At 50.6% G+C, this 23252-nt stretch overlaps 1 protein-coding gene across 1 annotated transcript; it reads right to left on the bottom strand.

Moving 5' to 3' along the window:
• Window positions 1–13401: 13401 nt before the first annotated feature.
• Window positions 13402–14745, bottom strand: LOC112124176 (acetylgalactosaminyl-O-glycosyl-glycoprotein beta-1,3-N-acetylglucosaminyltransferase-like). The gene is made up of 2 exons (XM_026658384.1): window positions 14157–14745; window positions 13402–13865 (listed from the first exon to the last, which is right to left on the bottom strand). Exons 1-2 carry the CDS (start codon window positions 14743–14745, stop codon window positions 13402–13404), a joined length of 1053 nt encoding a protein of 350 aa, XP_026514169.1.
• Window positions 14746–23252: the final 8507 nt, after the last annotated feature.

The following is a 23252-nucleotide window of genomic DNA, read 5'->3' as shown; positions in this document are numbered from 1 at the left end:
GGCAGGCACATCTGCCCCTGTCCCCATGTGTTCCTGCACCCCCATGTGTCCTTGCACCCCTGTCCACATGTCCCTCCACCCCCTCTCCCACTGTGGCCCTGCACCCCCACTCAGACCCCCACGCCTCCCATCCCCATGTGGCCCTGGACCCTGTCCCCATAGAATCATAGAATATCAGGGTTGGAAGGGACCTCAGGAGGTATCTAGTCCAACCCCGTGCTCAAAGCAGGACGAATTCCCAACTAAATCATCCCAGCCAGGGCTTTGTCAAGCCGGGCCTTAAAAACCTCCAAGGAAGGAGACTCCACCACCTGTGCCCTCACTGAGACATAAACCCTTGGGATCAGAGGCCCCGTACGAGGCCTGAGGCCTGAACTGAAGTAACGGTCAAGACGTTGCTAACGTAAAGCCAAGTTAGGCTGTGAGCCAGAGGCCGGCTAGGCTCGCAGAAGTTGGCAAGAGGAAGGCTGCTAAATGACGGCACCAGAACAGCCTGGTACGAACACATCCCACGGAGATAACAAGGAACAGGCAGACCGAGCCTCAAGACAGGGTCAAAAGGACAATATGATGGATAGACAGTATGATGGATAGACAATATGAAAGGACAATACGGTGGATAGACAGTATGACGGATAGACTTGTTTGTTCGAACCAACCTGTACCAGGAGAAAGGCAACACCCTAACCTGTAGAGGGGCTGTACCTCAATGCGTTGAATGATGTGAAACCTGATTGTACTGGTGTATAAGAACGCATCCCTGAGTGGACGTCTTTGTCCAGCCTAGGGGGCAGTGGCAAATCCCGCTCCATTGTCAGGGGGCACATATTCGTAGTATGTCCCGTAGAGTCCGCGGGGAACTATTCCTGTGCTTCGTTTGACAATAAACCTGGCCGGGCGCCTTCGTTCCTTATCGGTGTCTGTGGTCATTGGGCGGTTCGCTCAAGATCTGCTGTGCCAGTGACCTGCGCAGAGCTGGGGCAGCGCCCGACGGGAACACACGCACGCCGCCGACTGGTATCAACATCGACCAGAGCAGAGCACCACACCAGTGCTGTCTGACAACATTGGTGATCCCGACCACTGATCTGGTGAGTAAGCGAACTGTCCGCTGTAGGAACCGCCATCTAACATGGCAGAAAACCACGAGCTAGGGAACCCCCTTAGCCCCTCCCTGCAAATCCCCACGGAGTTAAAAAAATATAATGGGGAAGAAACATGGAATGTCATTTGTAAGGCGAGGGCAGAGACTGTAGTCTTAAAATGTAAAATATTTCGAAGTATAACCATGGCTGTTAAGTGGTTAAAACAGCACAACACAAAATTGGCGGGGCAGGTAACAGTAACAAAGAAAGAGTGAAAAGATTCAAAAGAAGGAATTTCGAAGTAAAAACCCCAAATTAAGCAGGTTAACACCTAGAATTAATACGTTAACACACGGAGCTGCCCCCAAAACAGTTAACTGCAGCAGAAAACGGCACTCCCGCCATCCATGTGGCATTCACACAAAAGCAACAGACACTGAGGTGAACAAATTCAGGTTTTACAAGAGCAGGTAACTACCCCCACTCTCGTCTCAGAGCCAGGATAAAAACCAGGGGTGCAGGTTCCCAACTGCTTTGGCTGGTAACTGAAAGGATGGTGGGTCAAGCCCACCCAGAGACGGTGGTAACCCTGTGTTACTTCTTTGGGTGGGGAAGGATAGCTCAGTGGTTTGAGCATTAGCTAAACCCAGGGTTGTGAGTTCAATCCTTGAGGGGGGCCATCTGGGGCAAAAATCTGGGGATTGATCCTGCTTTGAGCAGGGGGTTGGACTAGATGACCTCCTGAGGTCCCTTCCAACCCTGATCTTCTATGATTTGACCCACACTCATATCTAAAAATAGAACCTTTTTTCTCAAGTATTTGTACATACCGGTTAAGTTTTGTCCTTCATACTGTGGGGAAAAAGAACTAGGTGGCCTTCTTTCTGACAGCCAAAGTAACCCCGAAGGCCCAAATTCAGGCCTTCTGACAGCAGCTGACTATACAGACGGCCTTTACATAGAACAGTACAGGCCAGGGCCTGAACAAAACTAAGCTATGCAATTCCCTGCCAAATACGGTCATGGGCTTTGACCAGAGGAGGGAGGGGAAGGAAGCAATGCAATAGGCCTTAGCAACAGAATAACTGCTTGTTTATGAAATACATGATAACTGCCTGTCTGTAAGAACATGATAACCGCTTGGTTCTAAAACATAATAACCGCCTATATGAAGAAATTGCTTCTAGTAAAGGTCAACTTCCCCTATAGTTCTAGCTATCTGCCAACCAGCCAATCATATATCATCTTTGGGCATCCTGTAGCAACCCCCCATGCCCTTAACCATAGAACCCCGGAAAAAACAGTATGTACCCTGACGAGAACAACACTCCAACTGGTGCCAAGTACCACCCATGTCAGAAACCACCAAGAAACCCCCCCACCCAATAGGCACCCAATTCTCGTAAATAATGACGGCGCTACCGGGAAAAAGGGACAGACCCCTACTCTTATTTTCGCATAAATGACGTATTATTTGTATTATGCTTGCGGTTTGAGCGAATAAAGCAGCCTGCGTGCTGTGCTAGGGGTGGTAGTTTTCAGACTGCTACCCCGACGCGTTGGTATATTTTGCAATAAACTGGCCTCAGGCTTGAGTCTGTGAACTAAAATCAATGCGTGGGTGACTTTTTCCACGACAATACACTTTCTCAGTTTGCTAAACTCGCTGCGACTGCCCGTACTTTCAAATACCTTGATAGAGTTAATCTCTCTTGGCTCAGGTCTAGCTACCTTCCTAGTATCAGAGGGGTAGCCGTGTTAGTCTGGAGCTGTAAAAAGCGACAAAGAGTCCTGTGGCACCTTATAGACTAACAGATGTATTGGAGCATGAGCTTCAGATACCTTCCTAGGTTGCTCTTCACCCCCCCACACACCCCTCTTTTTCCCCGCCTCTGACTTCAACTCTTTCTCTGTGTTAAAAGTTATAGTTTTTACAGAAACCTCCAAAAGATACAGCAATTGAAAACAGAACAAAACAAGACACAAAAAGAAAACAAGGGCAAAACTTTACTTTAAATAAATCCAGTAAATGAATTATTTTAACCCTTCAGGAATGCAACAGCTGGAATTATTCCTAACTTTCTTGAAGATACGGTTGCCAAGCATCCGAAATGCACACTCTGCTTCTAATCCTAACCACGCACTAATATTTGAAACATGGTGTTTCTTTTTTTCCATATAGCAGAGTTTTAAAATAATGTTAAATATAAAGTAATGCAAAATTCCTTGTTACCAAAATTAATACAATACATTTGGCAAAGATTAATATATTTGTTATCAATTTTTGTTAAAAGTTTTAAATAAGGTAATAACTTGTTTATTCAAATGTTTAACCCTTTTTAATTTTTTTGTTTTTGTTTGCCTTATTTTGTATAGTTATGAATATAATTCTGGCACCATTTGTTTTTAATTGTAAGTTTGTCCTGTATGTCATGTGTGTGGTTCGGTGTTGTATGTTGTGTGTGTCACATGGCTATTTTTTATTATTTTTATTTTGTTGCAACAAAAGTCAATTTTATACCCTTTTAAAAATATATGTCTATGTGGTACCACACTATTTGAAGATCATGGTTGGGGTATAATCATAGTTAGGGTTACCATATTTCAGGAAGCAAAAAAGAGGACGGGAGGAGCCCCGCCCTAGCCCCGCCCCTGTCCTGCCCTAGCCCCGCCCCTGCCCCTCCCACTTCCCGCCCCCCCTCAGAACCCCCAACCCTCCCCCCGCTCCTTGTCCCTTGACTGCCCCCTCCTGAGACCCCCCCACCCTAACTGCCCCCCAGGACCCTACCCCCTACCTGTACCCTGACTGCCCAAAACCTTATTCACACCCCCCCAGAAAGCCCCCCCCGAACTCCCGACCCCCCCGTCTCTTGACTGCCCCCTCCAAAACCTCCCTGTCCCTTCTCTGACCCCCTGGCCCCCTTGTTGTTGGCCTTCGCCTAATGTCTTTGTGAGCTTGCTCAGGAACGGCCGGAGCCCTTCGTCCCGGCAGGCTGGGCAGCAGCGGGGGAGGAGCTCCAGACTGCCGGAGCCGATCTGCGAATGCAGGGAGGGAGGGAGTGATCTCAGCTGCAGGGGAGAGGAGGAGGGGCTCTCTCTGGCTGTCGGAGCCCCATGTAAGTGGCACCATCCGGCCGGCTGCCCTGTTAGCCGCGCGCGCTCTGCATGGGGGGGGAGTCCGGACATTTACAAATTCTCCCCGGACGCTATTTTTAGTTCAAAAAGCCGGACATGTCCGGGGGAATCCGGACGAATGGTAACCCTAATGAATCATAGTATTATTAGCACCAATTTTTTTGTGCAAAGTTCAAAAGGGTTTCAGTTACAAATATATGTACCTATATTTCTGCCTCAAATAATGAAATTGCAAACAAAAATTATTCTCTTTTATTAATCACAGTTTTTTGTTTGTTTGTTTTTTATTTGTTATTTTTTTATTCAAAGAAAAAATGCAAGGGAAAACCTCAACATTAAGGTAAAGATAATATTAACAAAATGTCAATTTCTTGTTTGGGTTTTTATAAACTTTTTTTTTTTTTCTTTTTTAACTTGTTTGCACTTTTAAATATAGTTAGAAGAATGTGATAGCAAAAATGTTTAAAAATAACAATTTATGCATAACACTAACCAAACAATTTCAACATGTTTCCACCTTTGGCTCCCAAACACAACAAAGCATCATGAAAGTTTAACACCCTCAAAGTATTTGCATGGACCTGTATTTCAAATTTTATTTTGGTTTAATTTTATAGTTGGTTTAATTTTTATACACTTTTGTTATGTTGTGTTAATGGGAAGCAGTAGTTGTTAAAATCTGTGCTTCTAAACAGTTTACAAGAGTGAAGTTGGTATCACAAGCAAAGTAACTCTAAAAAGCTTGTTAAAATTCGGTTACTGACTCTTTTGCTGAAACAAAGTGCTCAGCAAGGGAAAGCAATACACCTTCTTGTGGAAGATTGTGAGCATCTATTTTAGCCATTAAGCATTTACATTTAGTATAAAATATTAGTAATGCACCTCAAGTGAAAATGAATGTCTATACAACAATTGCAAAAGTATAGCTTGTGTATAAACGACTTGGTCCCTGTTACATTGTAAACACTAAATTTATCTGCATATTAAATTTGGGTTACTAAAAACAAGAGAAATGTAAAAACACACAAACAAAAACTTTATTATATTAACTAACTTAAGAACAAAGACATCAGAAGATATCACACCGCAAAGACACCAGAAGATATCTGTATACAGTGACGAAACCTCCAAGCATCAAGACAAGAAAAATGAAGGGCTGTATAAATAAGAGACTGGTGAAACACACCTCTATCTACCATATATGGACAATTAAGTTAACAATCAGCTAAAAACCACTAGCTGGACCAGGATAAACCGCCATGTAATTTCAACTTGGTTACTGGGTAAAAACAACTGGATTCTTGCTGTATTATCGTTGTACTATTGCTGTATTGTATTATTGCTGTACAACATTTACAATGTGCATAACTTTGCTAAACTGTTTAACCGACGTACAGGGAAAAATCAACAAACGAATGGCAGCAAACAACATGAAGGTGAGGGAAAAAAACAAATTGGTAAAGAAGGTAAGTTACACCATAACTACAAATTGGGGAACCAAATTCCGTGTTAGTACCCGACATAATTTGGGTGACCAACACTGCCTCCTAACTAAGACACAAAACAATCTTGCTCAGCGTCTGGATGCCAATACTACATCCCGACACAGCAATATTTGAGAAATTGGTTACTGTCCGTTCCGGACGTTATCTGGAAAACAACATCCATAAAAACAGCTGGATCTACCTCGACTACTGGTGTATCACGGGGCAATGCAATCCATGGGACGGAGAAGCTGGCCGCTCTGTTTCCTGCCCAGCAAAGCTTACCAGAGGGTGACAACCAGCAGTAAGGGTGACCTGTAACATGAATGCACAGTACTGGGTAGTAACTAATTACAAGACATTTATATATATAAATGCCTCCTTTGGAGTGTGACTACTCCACATTTCTGTTTTACTTCTCATATCCATAATACTGTGGGACACACTATAACAACGCCTATCCCCGTATTTCACAACACTCAGCCTACTACTGATGATACAGGTGATAACTACAATTGCCCTAACAGGAGAGTGTTTCTATCTGTGGCACCAAAGTAAAAGGGTCAGAGTACAACACCAGACTGGAAAAAAACATGATTATGCTGGGACATAAGGTGGTGTCATATGTACACAAACATACCACACATATATACCCATTGTGACAAACTGGGACTGCTCGCTGCACTCCCCAGGGGGACCCTGTTACTGCAAAAGTCCTTCTCACTGGTCGCACACTCCCATGGGTTAATCGTCCCCTGAAACCGTCCCTCGCTGAGCCTTCAGCACGCCTGGTCCTCGTTATCCCCCCTTTGTTTTAGTGCTCCCCAGTCACTTACTGCAGGAAGCACCATCCACGGGGTGCCGTACATCCCATCGCTGCCACCAGTTGTCACAGAGTCCCCGGGCGATGCTCTGGAGCTGCTCCCTACGAAGCCAGGCAGGACTCGGGTGAAGTCTCCTCTCTGTGAGCAGACTGTCTCCGGGCAAGAAGCTCACACGGCTTCCACCTTCCTGGGTCTGACCTTGGAGCAGCCACCATCCTCTGCCCCTCCGTGCGCTTCCTGCAGCGAGTCCGCTCAGGCGGGGTCCTGGGGGAGCCAGAGGGCCCTGCACCCCAATTCCACCGTCAGACATGACTCTCAGCCAGCCAGTAAAACAGAGGTATATTAGATGACAGGAACACGGTTGTCACCGAAATATCGGGTCCGCCTAGCTGAGAGCCAATAACAGCCAGACAGGGAGAAGGAGGAGTTGCTTTATTCTGCAGAAGAAAGGAGAGCTTTGCACCTTGGTACAAAAACTCTAACTCATACAAAAGCCAAAGATCTTTTATACACTCAAACACAGGCCCTGGTCGTGTTAACGTTTGATTGGTGGTTAACAGACCCTGTACTTCTGCTATCTGGTCAGTGAAAACCAGTGTGGGGCCAGCTCCAACTACCTCAAGGCCTTGAAAGGGAAGACAGTTGAAAAGTTCAGGCTACTGTGTACTTGAGATGTCTGCTTCCCCCTAATGGCTGCTGGCTGCCATAACGGCTGCTAGCTGTTGGGGGAGAGCGGGGGGTCGCTGCTGACTGTCACACGGTCTAAAACAGAGCTTGTAGGTACAGAGAACGGGACCCCTCAGCCGGGTCCATTTTGGGGGGCAGTGAGCCAGACACCCCCGTGTGCCCTCACTTCCCATTCCCAGCCAGCTCCCAACTGAAACCCCCTCCAGCCCCTCCTCCTCTGGGCTTTGTCCCTTTCCCAGGCCAGGAGGTCACCTGATTCCTTTGTTCTCCAACACCTTTAGCTATCCCCTTGCGGGGGAGAAGGGCCCAGGCCATCAGTTGCCAGGAGACAGAGCGTCTGCCATTTATGTACACTGGCCCTTTGCTCTGCAGCAATCGCACCCCCTTATCCCACCCTCTAGAGACTTAAGGAATGCATAGGGGAAACTGAGGCACCCACATGGTATTCAGAGGAAACATTAAGAGCAGTCCCAGTTCGTCACACCCATACACGCTACAAATATATACGCCATATCCATATTATTCATATCTATTATTTGGGAGTGCCTCTAAAGCTCAATCATAATACTACATTCCTCAGTCATGATCCCGGGCCTAACACTCCCAGGCCACCATAAGGGACTAAAAAATAATTGGCTAATAAAATCTGTCTACCAGCCATCCGAGGGACTGTGCAGACTAAGGACAGATGGGGCATGAGTGTCTGGATGGTGAGATGTGGTGACCACATAACAGTGTTTAGCTCACTGGGTTCTCTTCAGTCCATGCATTATGCTTTTCTGGGACGGTGGGTAAACATCCTCCCCCTAAAAAGACAAAAAATGGGGGGATGTAGTAAGATGAGGCCCTGAGACATAAACCCTTGGGATCAGAGGTCCAGTACGAGGCCTGAGGCCTGAACTGAAGTAACGGTCAAGATGTTGCGAACCTAAAGCCACGTTAGGCTGTGAGCCAGAGGCCGGCCCGGCTCGCAGAAGTAGGCAAGAGGAAGGCTGCTAAATGAACGTGTGCCGGGACAGCACCAGAACAGTCTGGTACGAACACATCCCACGGAGATAACAAGGAACAGGCAGACGCAGCCTAAAGATAGGGTCAAAAGGACAATATGATGGATAGACAACACAATGGATAGACAGACAATACGATGGATAGACAATACAAGGGATAGACAACACAAGGGATAGACTTGTTTGTTCGAACCAACCGGTACCAGGAGAAAGGCAGCATCCTAATGCGTAGAGGGGCTGTACCTCAAGGCGTTGAATGATGCGTAACCTGATTGTACCGATGTATAAGAACGCATCCCTGAGTGGACGTCTTTGTCCGGCCTAGGGGGAGGTGGCAAATCCAGCCACTGACTGAGCCGGTCCATTGTCAGGGGGCACATATTCGTAGTATGTCTTGTAGAATCCACGGGGAACTATTCCTGTGTTTCGTTTGACAATAAACCTGGCCGGGCACCTTTGTTCCTTATCAGTGTCTGTGGTCATTGGGCGGTTCACTCGAGATCTGCTGTACCAGAGAACTGTGCAGAGCCGGGGCAGCACACAGAGGGAACACACGCACACCGCCAACTGATATCAACATCGACCAGAGCAGAGCACCACACCGGTGACACCTGACGACAAGCTGCTCCTTGGATCGTGCAACCAAATGACACTGGAGAATATCTCCGGTCCCAGACACGACCCTGGGAACCTCCGTCTTGCAGTGCCCAGTTTTGCTCGCTGGATGCTGGAAGCTTATATGAGTTTGTCAGTTTAACAAAGAAATTGATATGTCCCAGGCTTGTTCTCCCAAGGGGAGTCTTTGACACCCCTCAAACCAAACGCACTGCTTCAGGTAGAATAAACAGACAGAGTTATTAACTATGAAAGATAGATTTTAAGTAATTATAAGTCAAAGCACCACAAGTTGGATTTGGGCAAATGAAATAAAAGCAAAACGCATTCAAAGCTAATCTTAACACTTCCGATGCCCTTACAAACCTAGATGCGTCTCACCACAGGCTGGCTGGTTGCCCTTCAGCCAGGCTCTTCCCTTTGATCAGCGCTTCAGTCACTTGGTGGCGTTGTCTGTAGATGGAGGTGGAAGAGAGAGAGGGCATGGCAAACGTCTCTCCCTTTTATCATGTCCTTTCCTCCCTCTTGGCTTTGCCCCCCACCCTTCAGAGTCAGGTGAGCATTACCCCATCGCAGTCCCACACTGACCAAAGGAAGAGGCTGTGGTGGGTTCGGTCACAGGGATCCCCTTGGGACTGTCACCTGACGTGTTGAAATTACCTCTGAGCCCGTTTTCCCTGCCAGCCTGGGTCTCCACAACCCTGCCTCATTGAGCCAGACACGCCAGCCTGCTGCAACACAGACCCAGGTCTCGTCCATGCCCACAAAACTGCAAACTTTAACCAAAAACTGCTCAGCAAGTCACCTGTCTCCAGCACCCAGACCCCCAGCTCCCAATGGGATCCAAACCCCCAATAAATCCATTTTACTCTGTAACACGGTGAACGCTCACCACCGCGGTGCCTCCTGCTGGTTACCTCGGGAATTAGCTCATTCCAGCTGCGGAGCGCCTCCTGCTGTCCAATGTCTCTCTACCGGTTCCTGCTTCCTGGTCTCCACCACTGGACTTCAGGCCCCGCGTCCCTCCCGGCCCGCGGTGCCCCTTCTCCTGGGTCCTGCCCACAGCAGTACTCCCACACTTGGGGTCCTCCCCAGGGAACCCCAATCCCCTAAGCCCACCTCGCCTCAGTGACCCACTGCCAGTCTTCATCTAGCCATGGGTTGGCCAACCTGTGGCTCCGGAGCCGCATGCGGCTCTTCAGAAGTTAATATGCGGCTCCTTGTATAGGCACCGACTCCGGGGCTGGAGCTACAGGTGCCAACTTTCCAATGTGCTGGGGGAGGGGGGCTCACTGCTCAACCCATGGCTCTGCCCCAGGCCCCGCCCCCACTCCACCTCTTCCCACCCCCTCCCCTCAGCCTGCCGTGCCCTCGGTCCTCCCCCCGCAGAGCCTCCTGCACGCCGCGAAACACCTGATCGGGAGGTGTGGGGAGGGAGGGAGAGGTGCTGATCGCGGGGCTGCTGGTGGGTGGGAGGTGCTAGGAGCAGGGTGGGAGAGCTGATGGGGGGCTGCTGATGTATTACTGTGGCTCTTCGGCAATGTACATTGGTAAATTCTGGCTCCTTCTCAGGCTCAGGTCGGCCACCCCTGATCTAGCCCCTTCCCTCAGGGGCAAACTGCAGTCTGAAGTGGCCACTCATCATTGGCAAAGGGGTTGGACCTGCTGCCTCTTCCTCCCCTGGCTGCTTCCCCCCAGCCCTGAAAGCAAGGCCCGCAGCTCCTCCTGCCCTTCCCCAGCACCGCGCCAGGCAAGGTGCCCTTTTCTCCTTCAGACAGCCAGGTCCATCGCTCTCCAAGGCTGGAGAGAGACTGACTGCCTTCTGGCCCTGCAACCCATTTATAGGGCCCAGCCTGGCCCTGATTGGCTGCCTCCCAGCCTTTTCCTGATTGGCTCTCAGCCCCAGCCCTCTCCAAGAGCTGGCTTTTAACCCTTTCTGAGCTGGAGCAGGGTGACTGCCCCGCTACACTCTGTATAAAGTGTATACAGGGTAAACTCATAAATTGTCCACCCTCTATAACACTGATAGAGAGAGATGCCCAGCTGTTTGCCCCTCCCCCAGGAATTAATCACTTACTCTGGGATAATTAATAAACAAAAGTGATTTTATTAAGTATAAGAAGGAGGATTTAAGCGGTTTCAAGTAACAACAGACAGAACAAAGTAAGTTACCAAGCAAAATAAAACAAAACACACAAGTCTAAGGCTAATACATTAAGAAACTGAATACAGGTAAATCTCAACCTCAGAGATGGTCCAATAAGCTTCTTTCACAGACTAGACTCCGTCCTAGTCTGGGCCCATCCTTTCCCCTGGTGCCGTCCTTGTTCCAGCTCAGGTGGTAACTTGGGGATTTCTCATGACTGCAGCTCTTTTGTCCTGCTCCACCCCCTTATATAGCTTTGGCCCAAGGCGTGAATCTTTTTTCTCTTTGATCCCCCCTCCTTCTGAATGGAAAAGCCCCAGGATTAAGATGGATTCCAGCACCAGGTGACATGGTCACATGTCCTGTGAGACCCCCCCCCCCCAGCCTCCATTCTTCCCAGCCTGACACACAGGAAGGTTTGCGAGCAAACAGAGCCATTTACCAATTGTCCTGGTCCATGGGAGCCATCAAGATCCTCAGCCACCATTAATGGCTCACACTTTGCATAGTTACAATAGGACCTCAGAGTTAAATTTCATATTCCTAGTTTCAGATACAAGAGTGATACATTCATACAAATAGGATGACCACACTCAATAGATCATACGCTTTGTAAGGATACCTTACAAGAGACCTTTTGCAAGAAGCTGTGACGATACGGTTCTGGCGGAACCCAACTGAGAGTGCCAACTCAGGACAAATTGCTCAAACAGGGCAATTACAGCCCAAGGCTGGGGTTTTTTCCACCTCTAAGGCAAACCAAACCAGCCAGACTAGGAGGACTTCGGTCTCACCCCACTGGCTAACCGCAAGTCTCACAAGCAATCTCCTAAGACACTCCAGTTTCCCAGTATTACCACCAGTGCCACTCGTTATGGGGACAAATGATTATGAAAACCAATACCCCAGTAAAAGAAAAAGGTTCTCCTGATCCCAAAGGACCAAGCCCCAGACCCAGGTCAATATACAAATCAGATCTTACCCACAAATCACGCTGTTGCCAATCCTTTAGAATCTAAAATCTAAAGGTTTATTCATAAAAGGAAAAAGATAGAGATGAGAGTTAGAATTGGTTAAATGGAATCAATTACATACAGTAATGGCAAAGTTCTTGGTTCAGGCTTGCAGCAGCGATAGAATAAACTGCAGGTTCAAATCAAGTCTCTGGAATACATCCCCCGCTGGGATGGGTCCTCAGTCCTTTGTTCAAAGCTTCAGCTTGTAGCAAAGTTCCTCCAGAGGTATGAAGCAGGATTGAAGACCCAATGGAGATGAGGCATCAGCCTTATATAGTCTTTTCCAGGTGTAAGAACACCTCTTTGTTCTTACTGTGGAAAATTACAGCAAAATGGAGCCTGGAGTCACATGGGCCAGTCCCTGCATACTTTGCTGAGTCTCAAGGCATATTTGCCTTCTCTTAATGGGTCCATTGTATAGCTGATGGTCCTTAATGGGCCATCAAGCAGGCTAGGCAGAGCTAACACCAGCTTGTCTGGGATGTCACCCAGCAGCATAGCATAAGTTTGAAATACAGACAGTATAGAGCCAATATTCATAACTTCAACTACAAAATTGATACACACATATAGACAGCATAATCATAACCAGTAAACCATAACCTTGTCTAAGACACCCCATTTGACCCCCTTTATACAAGATTTGGGTGCCACTACAGGACCTTGGTTGCAACAATGATCTATATGGTCCCAGTTTATGTCAATAACGTCACAGAAGCATATTCCAGTTACATCATATTCACACTCATTAGCATATTTTCATAAAGCGGATGGAGCACAGCACCACGGTGGGGTGATTCCCTTTAGAGTGTAACAGATAATTTTGTTGCTGCCTTGGCCAGCATCTTTTGTTGCTGTGAGGCTGGGCTGGGTTTGTCCCGTCCACGCCCTGATGAGGTGTGAACTGCCCCTCTGCTCTTGGACAGTTTTTGCCTGAGCTTGCTTCAAGCCATGAGGACACATTTTCAGGCTCATAACTATATACATGAAATTATAACCTATACCATTACTGTAACAATTATAACGTCATTGTAACAACCATGCTCAGAGCAGCATGAGCCTGCCGAAGACACCCGACATTACAAACTTTGCATTGGATACCACCCAATCATTTTACCACCATGAACATGGGGGCCCGGGGTGTTCCCCCGAGGTACAGAGCATCACACTCACCCAGCCACTCCCCTGTGGCCGGTGCCTCCTAGAGGGGACAGGCCCCGTGTCCCATTCCCCGCTCCCCTGAGCCAGCCAGTCCCCGCCCTGGGGCCGGGTGGGAGGCGGCGACCCCTAGAGGGGACAGGCCCCTGCCCCATTCCCCGTCCCCCTGAGCCAGGCAGTCCCTGCCCTGGGGGGAGCCAGAGCACCCTAGAGGGGACAGGCCCCTGCCCCATTCCCTGCGCCCCTAAGAAGGCAGAGGCCCCGTCACGTTGCACCGTCGCTCCTCGTACAACCCCTTCCACACCTCCTCCATCCTGTCCAGCGACACCCCGTGCACCAACATGGCCTCCCCGTACAGACACAGCTCGTCCTTCATGCCAAAGACCCGGAATCGCTCATCGTGCCGGTACCGCAGCCCGGCGGCCAGCACCAGGAAGCCGAAGTAGACGTCGTCCAGCGGGAAGACGGGGATGCGCTCGGAGGCCGCGGCCAGGGCTGGGACGCTGGCCCTGGGCATGAGGAACCCGCCCCCGGAGGGGAAGAAGGGGTATTTGTCCTGGGGGAACAGGGCAGAGGAGACGCGATATTTCCCCCCTCTCATCACGACTGCATGGCGCTGGATGTTGCCGTGGATGATGTGGGAGGCGTTGGGCGTCTGGCCCAGGTAGGTCACCAATGCGGGGGGGTTCACAAACTCGTCATCATCCCCTGGGCGAGGGAAAAGATGCTGAGGAGAGTGCAGATGGCTCAAAACCCAGGAGTCCTGGATCCCAGCCCCACCTGCTCTGACCCACCAGCCCCCACTCCCCTCCCAGCACCGGGGAGAGAACCCAGGAGTCCTGTCTCCCAGCCCCCCCGCTCTAACCCACCAGCCCCCACTCCCCTCCCAGAGCCCAGGTGAGAACCCAGGAGTCCTGGCTCCCAGCCCCCCCTTCTCTAACCCACCAGCCCCCACTCCTCTCCCAGAGCTGGGGGGAGGACCCAGGCGTCCGGGCTCACCTTTGAAGATGAAATCCGCCTGCCCGCAGTGCGCCCCCACCCAGCGCAGGAAGCAGCGCTCCTTGAGCGACAGGTTTTGGTGGCTCTCGGCGAAATCCCACAGCACCACGTCCCCAAACTCCTGGCTCTCCCACTCCAGCAGGGCCATGTCCCGGGGGTCGGGGGACACTCCCACGAGGAAGACGGGTCGGACCCGGTAGCCCCCCAGGATTCCGGGCCGGGCCCACGTGCGGCGGGCAGTGGCCCGTCTGGCGCTGGACGCTGGGTGGGATTTCACGGCCAGGAGCAGCAGGGGCGGCCCCGGGGGCCCGGTGCAAACCCCGTCCCCTGGGATCAGCTCCCGGCACCGGTAGCGCTGCAGCTGGGGGAACTCGGCCCGGAAGGCGGCGTAATCCAAGCGGAAGGTGAAGGTCCCGTCAGGCAGCTCCACCGAGCCGGGCCTGGGGCCAGGGGTGCCCTGCGGGGTCTGTCTCAGTTGGATCCTCATGGTGTGAAGCAGCCAAAAACCTCCGCCAATCAGCAGGCCCAGGATCGGGATCAGGACCAGGACTAGGATCCGAATCGGGATCCTGGCGGTCCAGATCTTCATCTCCGCTCCCGTCGGGGCTCGACCGAAAGTGAAACCAAAACAAACAGTTCGAAACTAGCTCACGGTGTGTTGTAGAAACACGGGGGGAGGGCTGAATATGGAACCCAGGCATCCTGGCTCCCAGCCCCCCTGCTCCAACCCACCAGCCCCCACTCCCCTCCCAGAGCCGGGGAGAGAACCCAGGAGTCCTGGCTCCCAGCCGCCCCACTCTAACCCACCAGCCCCCACTCCCCTCCCAGAGCCAGGGAGAGAACCCAGGAGTCCTGGCTCCCAGCCCCCCTGCTCTACCCACCAGCCCCCACTCCCCTCCCAGAGCCGGGGAGAGAACCCAGGAGTTCTGGTTCCCAGCCATCCCTGCTCTAATACGCTAGACCCCACTCCCCTCTCAGTGTGAGGAGGGAACCCAGGCATCCTGGCTCCCAACCCCCCCTGCTGTAACCCACTAGACCGCACTCCCCTCCCAGAGCCGGGGAGAGAACCCAGGAGTCCTGGCTCCCAGCCCCCCTGCTCTAACCACCAGCCCCCACTCCCCTCCCAGAGCCGGGGAGAGAACCCAGGATGTCTGGTTCCCAGCCATCCCTTCTCTAATACGCTAGACCCCACTCCCCTCTCAGTGTGAGGGAACCCAGGAGTCCTGACTCCCAGCCCCCCTGCTCTAACTACTAGACCCCACTCCCTTCCCCCAGCTGAGGCGAGAACCCAGGCGTCCTGTGGTTCCTTCAAAGACGGTAACTCCCCTCAATGTGCCCGACATTTTGTCCTGTTACACGAGGCTCCAGGGTCGGGGCTCCGGCGTCCCCTGGCACACGCACGCGGGAAAAGGTTGAAAAAATGGTTTTCAGTGAACTTCTGGCAACCGACGGAGACGCCGTATCTGGACAGGGTCTGGTCCGGCGTTGATTTTCCCCGTGCCCCGACACGCGGCGTTCTCAGACCCCAAAGTGGGGGTCATGTTGTTGCCTGCCCAGAACTGGGCCCCGAGATGGCAAACAGGGTCCGTCGCCCGGTGTGCTTGGCACCAGTAAAGACACCGAGGGGAGAAAGCAAGCCAAGTTTATTTCAGAGCTCTGAAATGGCACTAGGAGACCAGCATGTCTCAAATCCAGTGCAACAAATACAAACAACTTTTACCTTTTATACTCCAAGCTGTTTGCATACATCTCTTTGTCTGGCTGTTCCCCCTCACCCCTCCCTTCCAGACAACTGTTACAATAAGCTCTACATAAGCTTGTGAGAAAACTTTCCCCGTCTCTGCAACCTTGAGTTAGACGCCTGGAAACTAACTACCCCTCCTTTCCCCCGCTCCTTATCTGTATTATTTCTGCTAGTGTGAGTGAAACTGCAGCCATCTGCTAGAAACGCTGACATTACATTTCTGCTCCAGCCTGCTACAGAGCCTGTAAGCAGTTAGCATAGAAGTAGGTGAGAGTTCACAAGATGGAGTTTGGGGGTTCAGATAGGCCCAGAGCAGAAGAGCTTCATCGGCACTTTTGGCCTTCCGCTCTCCCGAGTTACCTGGTAGCTATGCCTAGTGACACCAACAATCCCTCCTTTGAGAACACTCAACAAACCTTTGTCAGAGTTTTCTCATACTCTAAAGACAAAATGCGATTAAGCTCCATGCAATCAGGATTATCAATGAGAGGGTGTAAGGGAACTTCTGGGGTATGGGAGGTACAAATCTTACCTATGAGCACTTTACAGCAAATGAGCAAAAGAACAAGAACAAAACATATCACCACACCTGTGAGCAAGATGCGAACAATGCTTCCCCCTATATCCCCTATTTCCCCTAAACCAGGTATCCAACCCCAAAGGGAATCCAAAATAGTGGGTTCCCCTTCCTGGGCCTTCCACTGGTTAAAGGCCCGTTCAGCTGACAAGATGTGCTTGTTAATGTCCTGTGAAAACTCTGGGACATAGGTACAACACTCTTCTCCAATAAGGGCACAGACCCCGCCTCGTGAGGCTAACACATAATCTAGGGCCTGACGGTTCTGCAGAGCCAGCAGTCGAAGCTGGTACAGCTCAGATCTTATGCTTTTCTCTATGGCCAGGGTATCATTGGCAAACTGGGTGAGAAATTTACAGAGTCTTCTGTAGAGTTGGGTTAGCCGTCCCACCCCATAGGAAGGGAGGGCTATCATCCCAAACCTGTCTCCTTCACTGATGGGTTCTAAGGTAGCTCTCAAGGACCGATAGTACCTGGGACGACCTGAGGGAGCCTTGGGTAGAATGCGGAGGGGAGGAGCGAGATAGCCTTTGTAACAGCTACCATGCCAACCATTAGGGAGCCATTTGTAGGCACTAGTACCACAAACCCAAAAGGCTTCACCATAACTAGCCCTTCCATTGTTACCTTGTGAGTCCCGTAGGGTGGCTTGTGGGGAAAGGGCAAAGAATGCAGCGCCGGTTTGCCAACTGGTGGCATTCAGCACAGGAATAGTGAGACTTATACCAGGACCAATATAAAATCTACACTTACTAATGCCTGCAAACCAGGTATGTTTACTCGTACTGGCTTGCTGATAACATAAGAGACCAGTGGGTGGAGAACGTAAACGAATAGGCTGGGGCTTACGAGTGCCACTATAATGGGAAATCCAAGAGCCATTGTGAGGCCATAAGGAGCTTCCGCAGTACAGTTAGATCGCAAACCTAAATTGTCAGAGGTGCTGCTGCTGGTAACCATCCACCTTTGACAATAGTCTGACCAATTTTGGGGTACTACTCTCCAGGGCAATCCCGCTGAATGGTGGGGAGTCTGGGCACATATCCAACAGTTGGAGAGATTGAACTCACAGGCAAAGGCAATTTTCAGGGCCTCATATGTGTTGGTAGCCATATCTGCAGGGATGGCTCCCCATCCTGCATGCAATGTGGGTGAAACAGTAGGTAACAGAAGAATTGCCTCTGTGATGAAAAGAAATGCTGTGAGAGACCCTAAACCTGAACCCATATTGTAATTACCACAACCCAAATACCCAGAAGATAATAAGAATTGTTGACACTAAACAAGTCAAAAAATAACAAGACCAAATACATAGGCCAGGTCGGCCTTCTGTGAGAAAATAAAACCAATGCTCAGGGTTCTCGCGGGGAGTACGCTGTGGCTGTTCAGAGAGATCACCAGGCATTCCCAGTGACCCTTACTTGTCTTTTGAATAACAGCTTAAGTCCCAAATCGTCATTAGCAGTCTTCTCCGCAGGCTGGACAGTCCACTGTTTAGGAGCGGGCACTGCTTTCAGTCGAGAGTGATGAATCCAGTTCTTGTGTCCTTCGACCTTTGCCGCTGTGTGGGTGACAAGCAGGACAGTGTGGGGTCCCTTCCACTTCTCTTGGAGAGGCTCGTCCTTCCAGGTCTGCACGAGAACGGAGTTATCAGGCTGCAGGGAGTGGACCGGGGTATCCAGCAGAAGAGGCTGTGAATCTTTGGTGTACCTGTGAAGAGAAGAAAGAGCAGCAGACAGAGAGCACATGTACTGAGACAAAAAAACCATACCCCACTTCCCATTCCCCTGCCAGAACTGGGGTACCACTCATAAGCCATGCTCTTCCAAACATAATCTCGAAGGTACTAAGCCCTATCCTGCCCTTAGGGAGAGCACGAATGCGAAGTAACACAAGGGGCAAAGCATCAGGCCATTTAAGAGAGGCCTCCTGACAGGCCTTTGAGAGGTGTCGCTTGAGTGTCTGATTTGTGCGTTCCACTACTCCACTGGCTTGTGGTCGCCAGGGTGTGTGGAGTTTCCAGGGGATTTGCAGAGCACTTGATATCTTTTGAACAATTTGAGATGTGAAGTGTGTTCCATTATCAGATTCCATCCACTGGGGGAGGCCGAAGTGAGGAATGATCTCCTTGACAAACTTAAGAGCCACTGTCTTGGCAGTGTTGGTGCGACATGGGAAGGCTTCAAGCCATCTGCTGAATCGATCCACTAAGACGAGGAGGTACCTGTACCCTTGGGTCCTGGGAAACTCAGTAAAGTCTATTTGCCACACCAATCCTGGGCCTGGGGTAGGTTCCAGGGTGGCTGGAGGCACTGCTACTCCTGGTCGAGGGTTATTTTTTTGGCAGATTAAACATTCAGCCTGTACCTGTGATGCTAGGGGTTTAAGTCCAGAGGTTAGAAAATATTTATTCATAAGCTGGGTAAGAGCCTCTCTGCCTGCGTATGTGGTTTGATGCAGTTTCTGCAACACTGGTCGAATCAAGCCCTTGGGCAGGAGGATTTTTCCCTCTGTGGAATAAAGCCATCCCTCCTTTTCCTTTACCCCAAAAGCATACTTTGAGTCAGTAAAAATATTAACCCGTTTGTCTTTTGCCAGCTCGAGTGCCCGGGTCAGGGCCACTAGTTCAGCAAGCTGGGCAGACGTTCCTGCCGGTAAACTCTCAGCTTCCACGGTATCATGAAGAGACACAACCGCATAGCCAGCCCTCCTTTGCCCATCCACAACAGTACTACTTCCATCTCTATACCATTCCAAGTCAGCATTTGGGAGTGGCTGATCTTTTAGATCTGGGCGGCTAGAATACTGAACATCTATGATTTCTAAACAGTCATGTTCCTGCTTCTCTGTCTCTGGTAGCAGGGTAGCTGGATTAAGGGAGGGACAGATCTGTAGGGTGACTTCAGGATTCTCTAACAGCTTCGCCTGGTACCGAGCAACCCGAGCCTGTGTGAGCCAAAGACCACCCTTAGTGTCCAGCAAGGCTCGGACCATATGGGGAACATACACACTTACACAGTTCCTCCCAGCGTCAGCTTCCAGCTTTCCCAAGCACTAGAGCCGTAGCTGTGACCGCCCTCAAACAGGCTGGCCATCCCTTTGAAACTTGATCCAGTTGTTTAGAAAAGTATGTCACAGGACGCTTCCAGGCACCTAATAGCTGGGTAAGCACTCCCAAAGCTACCCCTTTTCGTTCATGCACATACAGTTGGAACAGCTTAGATAGATCGGGCAAGCCCAGGGCTGGAGCTTCCATTAGCTTCCTTTTCAAGATTTTAAATGCCCTGTCCGCTTCTGGGGACCAGTGAAAGGGGTCATGATCCGCTCCCTTAACACATTCATACAGAGGTTTAGCCCACAGTCCAAACTCTGGAATCCATATTCTGCAAAAACCTGCCATGCCCAGGAATGCCCTAAACTGACGGTTGCTGGGGATGGGAACTTGGCAGATAGCCTCCTTCCTTTCGTTGGAGAGCTGTCTCTCTCCCTGCCTGATGTGAAATCCCAGATATTGAACCTCTGAAAGAGCAATTTGGGCTTTGCTTTGAGATACCCTGTATCCTCGCAGTCCACTGGGCTTTTTCCTGGGAGGAGCTGAATATGCACAGGGGTTTGACGGTTTGCTTTCCCTGGGACCCCTGATGCCCAGACTAGAGGAAAAACCTGCTTTTCCCACTCACTCCACTCTGGGGCTTGCATAGCTGAGGGTTCAACTGCAAGGGTCATTATCCAAGCATTCTCAGTGGGTAAGGTAAGGGTTATATCATCTTGAGTGAAATGCAGGGTGGCACCTAAGCGACAAAGCAGGTCCCGTCCTAGTAGTGGTGTTGGACAATCAGGGAGGTAAACCAGCTTGTGTGATACAGTTCTGTTTCCCAGGGCACATTCCGCTGGGGCATATACTGGGCACTTGGTTCCTTTCCCTGTGGCACCCACCACTGTGAGGGAGCCTGCCACTGGCAACTGTAGGGGTTTGTTTACAGCGGTCCTTGCTGCTCCAGAGTCTATTAAAAAGTCTATATCCACATCTCCCACCCGCACATTTACTCGGGGTTCCGGGGGTAGGGTGGTCCGTCTCCCCTGACACCCCTAATCTCGATCCTCCGCTGCCATCATAGGGGTACCTTCCCTTTCAGGGCATTCATTTTTCCAGTGTCCCTCCTTTCGGTATATGGCACACTGGTTGTGACCCAGGCGCCTTTCCTGGGGACTAGGGCGTCCACATCCACGGCCTCTCATTCCCCGGCCCTTTCCACCTTTCTGTGGCCTTCCTCTGCCGCCGGCCTGCACCGCCGCTACCATCATTTTCACTTGCCTTTTTTCCTTCTCTCCCTCTCTAAGGCTATAAGCCCTATTTGCAGTCTCCAAAATCTGAGCCATAGACATTCCCATTAAATCCTCCTTCTTCTGCAATTTCCTTTTAACATCAGGGGCCGCACGGCTGGTGAAGATACCCTTTATAATTGCCTCAGTTGCCTGATCATCTGGGTTTGCACTAGTAGTTTGCCTGATGGTATCCCGAATACGCTGCAGGAAAGCCCCTGGACTTTCCTTCAAGTCCTGGATTAGTTCATACGGCTTAGCCCAATTGTTATGCCTGACAGCTGAGTGTCGGAGACCATGCATAAGCAGTTCCTTATAGGAGTTAAGCAGCCTCAAATCCCCCTCCTCATTCGGATTCCACCGGGGGCCCCCTAGGGGGACAGTGACGTCCGGCAAGGGCTTGCTTTCCCTATCCTCATTATACCTTTTCTGTGCCTCCTCCCTAGCCTTAGCTATAACCTGATTCCGCTCCACTTCAGACGACAGAGTTCTCATAAGTATATTACAATTATCCCAGTCAGGCTAGCCAGACACCCTTCAAAGACAGAAATGAACTTGCTTGGATTCGTTGAGAATTCTCCTGCCTCTGCCTTAAAAGCAGCCAGATGGACTGGATTAAAAGGTACAAGCGAATATACTGACACTATCTGGGCTGCCCGTTCCTGGGTTCCTGGACGGGCTACCACACTCTCAGTAATCAACGGATACAATCCCACGGGGCGGGGGGGGGTACTCTCTGAAGCCTGTGGGGGTGGAGGAGCCGAAGGGGACACCGATTCTGGCATTACAACTCTGGGAGGGTTCTGGGGTTTAGCAGCCAATACTACCGAGCCTGTCGGAGTCAAATGGCACTTGAGCAAAATATCAGTCCTATTTCTTAACACCATAAACGCATACGCATAGAGATGTTCATTCCATTTACCTGTTCTCTGACAAAACAAAAGCAACTGAAGGATCATGTTGTAATTGAGTGATCCTTCCGGTGGCCACCTTTCTTGGCACTCCAGCTGATACTGAGGCCAATCAACTGTACAGAACCTTTTCAATTTACTTTTAATCAACTGGTCAGATCCAAACACTTCCCAGTTCACCAGAATGCATTCTAAGGGTGTACACTGTACCCTGCCGGCTGTACTCTGTCCCTGCCCCATACTGAGGGAGACTCTGGGCGTCCCCAGGTCAAAACAGGCAGACACTGGGCATCCCCAGGTCAAGACAGATAAAGTCCCCACTGGACTGTTCCTACCTTATCCAAGGGTCCGGTTCTGCACCGTCGCCCTCTCCACGGGTCCGGTTCCCCACCGTCGCCCGCAGCTGCTTCTCCACTGTCTGTGTGCGTTGCACCGTTGTGCCCTCCGGGGTCGAGCAAACCACGTCTCTGCCGAGGCCCCCGATGAAGTCACCGGTGAGCTCTGGGCGTCGGTCGTCGCCGTAATCCGTCGGCCGCCAGGAGGGATCCAGGCAAGGCTAAATTTCAGCCTCGAGCCCCACGTTGGGCGCCAAAACTGTTGCCTGCCCAGAACTGGGCCCCGAGATGGCAAACAGGGGTCCGTGGCCCGGTGTGCTTGGCACCAATAAAGACACCGAGGGGAGAAAGCAAGCCAAGTTTATTTCAGAGCTCTGAAATGGCACTAGGAGACCAGCATGTCTCAAATCCAGTGCAACAAATACAAACAACTTTTACCTTTTATACTCCAAGCTGTTTGCATACATCTCTTTGTCTGGCTGTTCCCCCTCACCCCTCCCTTCCAGACAACTGTTACAATAAGCTCTACATAAGCTTGTGAGAAAACTTTCCCCGTCTCTGCGACCTTGAGTTAGACGCCTGCAAACTAACTACCCCTCCTTTCCCCCACTCCTTATCTGTATTATTTCTGCTAGTGTGAGTGAAACTGCAGCCATCTGCTAGAAACGCTGACATTACATTTCTGCTTCAGCCTGCTACAGAGCCTGTAAGCAGTGAGCACAGAAGTAGGTGAGAGTTCACAAGATGGGGTTTGGGGGTTCAGGTAGGCCCAGAGCAGAAGAGCTTCATCGGCACTTTTGGCCTTCCGCTCTCCCGAGTTACCTGGTAGCTATGCCTAGTGGACCCCAACAATGTCACTGCTTCCCACCCGGCCGTGTGCGGAAGAAATCAGTGGGAACACAACCCCTCCGGCTGGAGAGAGATTGATCCAGGCGAGCGTGCTCTTGTCTGAACCCACAATGGATGAGATTCAAGCAATGGGGCCAGAACGTCCAAAATCCTTACCTCGAGTCTGAGACGGTATCGAGTAATAAGAGGCCGATCCGCGACACCTGGTCTGTTTCCCGCTGGGGCATCTGGGGTCGGGAAAAGTCTCAGCTTCAGAGAGCTGCTCCAAACTTCACTCTTATCTCACCTTTGTACAACCGACTTTTACAAACTGCACAGCCTGCAGGATTCCTGGGGGACGGGCTGTGGGAGGGAGTT

This window comes from Terrapene carolina, unplaced genomic scaffold, assembly GCF_002925995.2.
Source record: "Terrapene carolina triunguis isolate 2854851 unplaced genomic scaffold, T_m_triunguis-2.0 Scaffold433, whole genome shotgun sequence".
NCBI lineage: Eukaryota > Metazoa > Chordata > Testudines > Emydidae > Terrapene > Terrapene triunguis.
The sequence above is the reverse complement of the archived record's forward strand: the minus strand, read 5'-3'. Positions and strand labels throughout refer to the sequence as shown.

Coding starts and splice junctions, on each gene's coding strand:
- LOC112124176 (XM_026658384.1), bottom strand. CDS start 14,745: ATGAAGATCTGGACCGCCAGGATCCCGATTCGGATCCTAGTCCTGGTC. Junction 13,866..14,156: donor GGCGGATTTCATCTTCAAAG/GTGAGCCCGGAC, acceptor TCCCTCGCCCAG/GGGATGATGACGAGTTTGTG.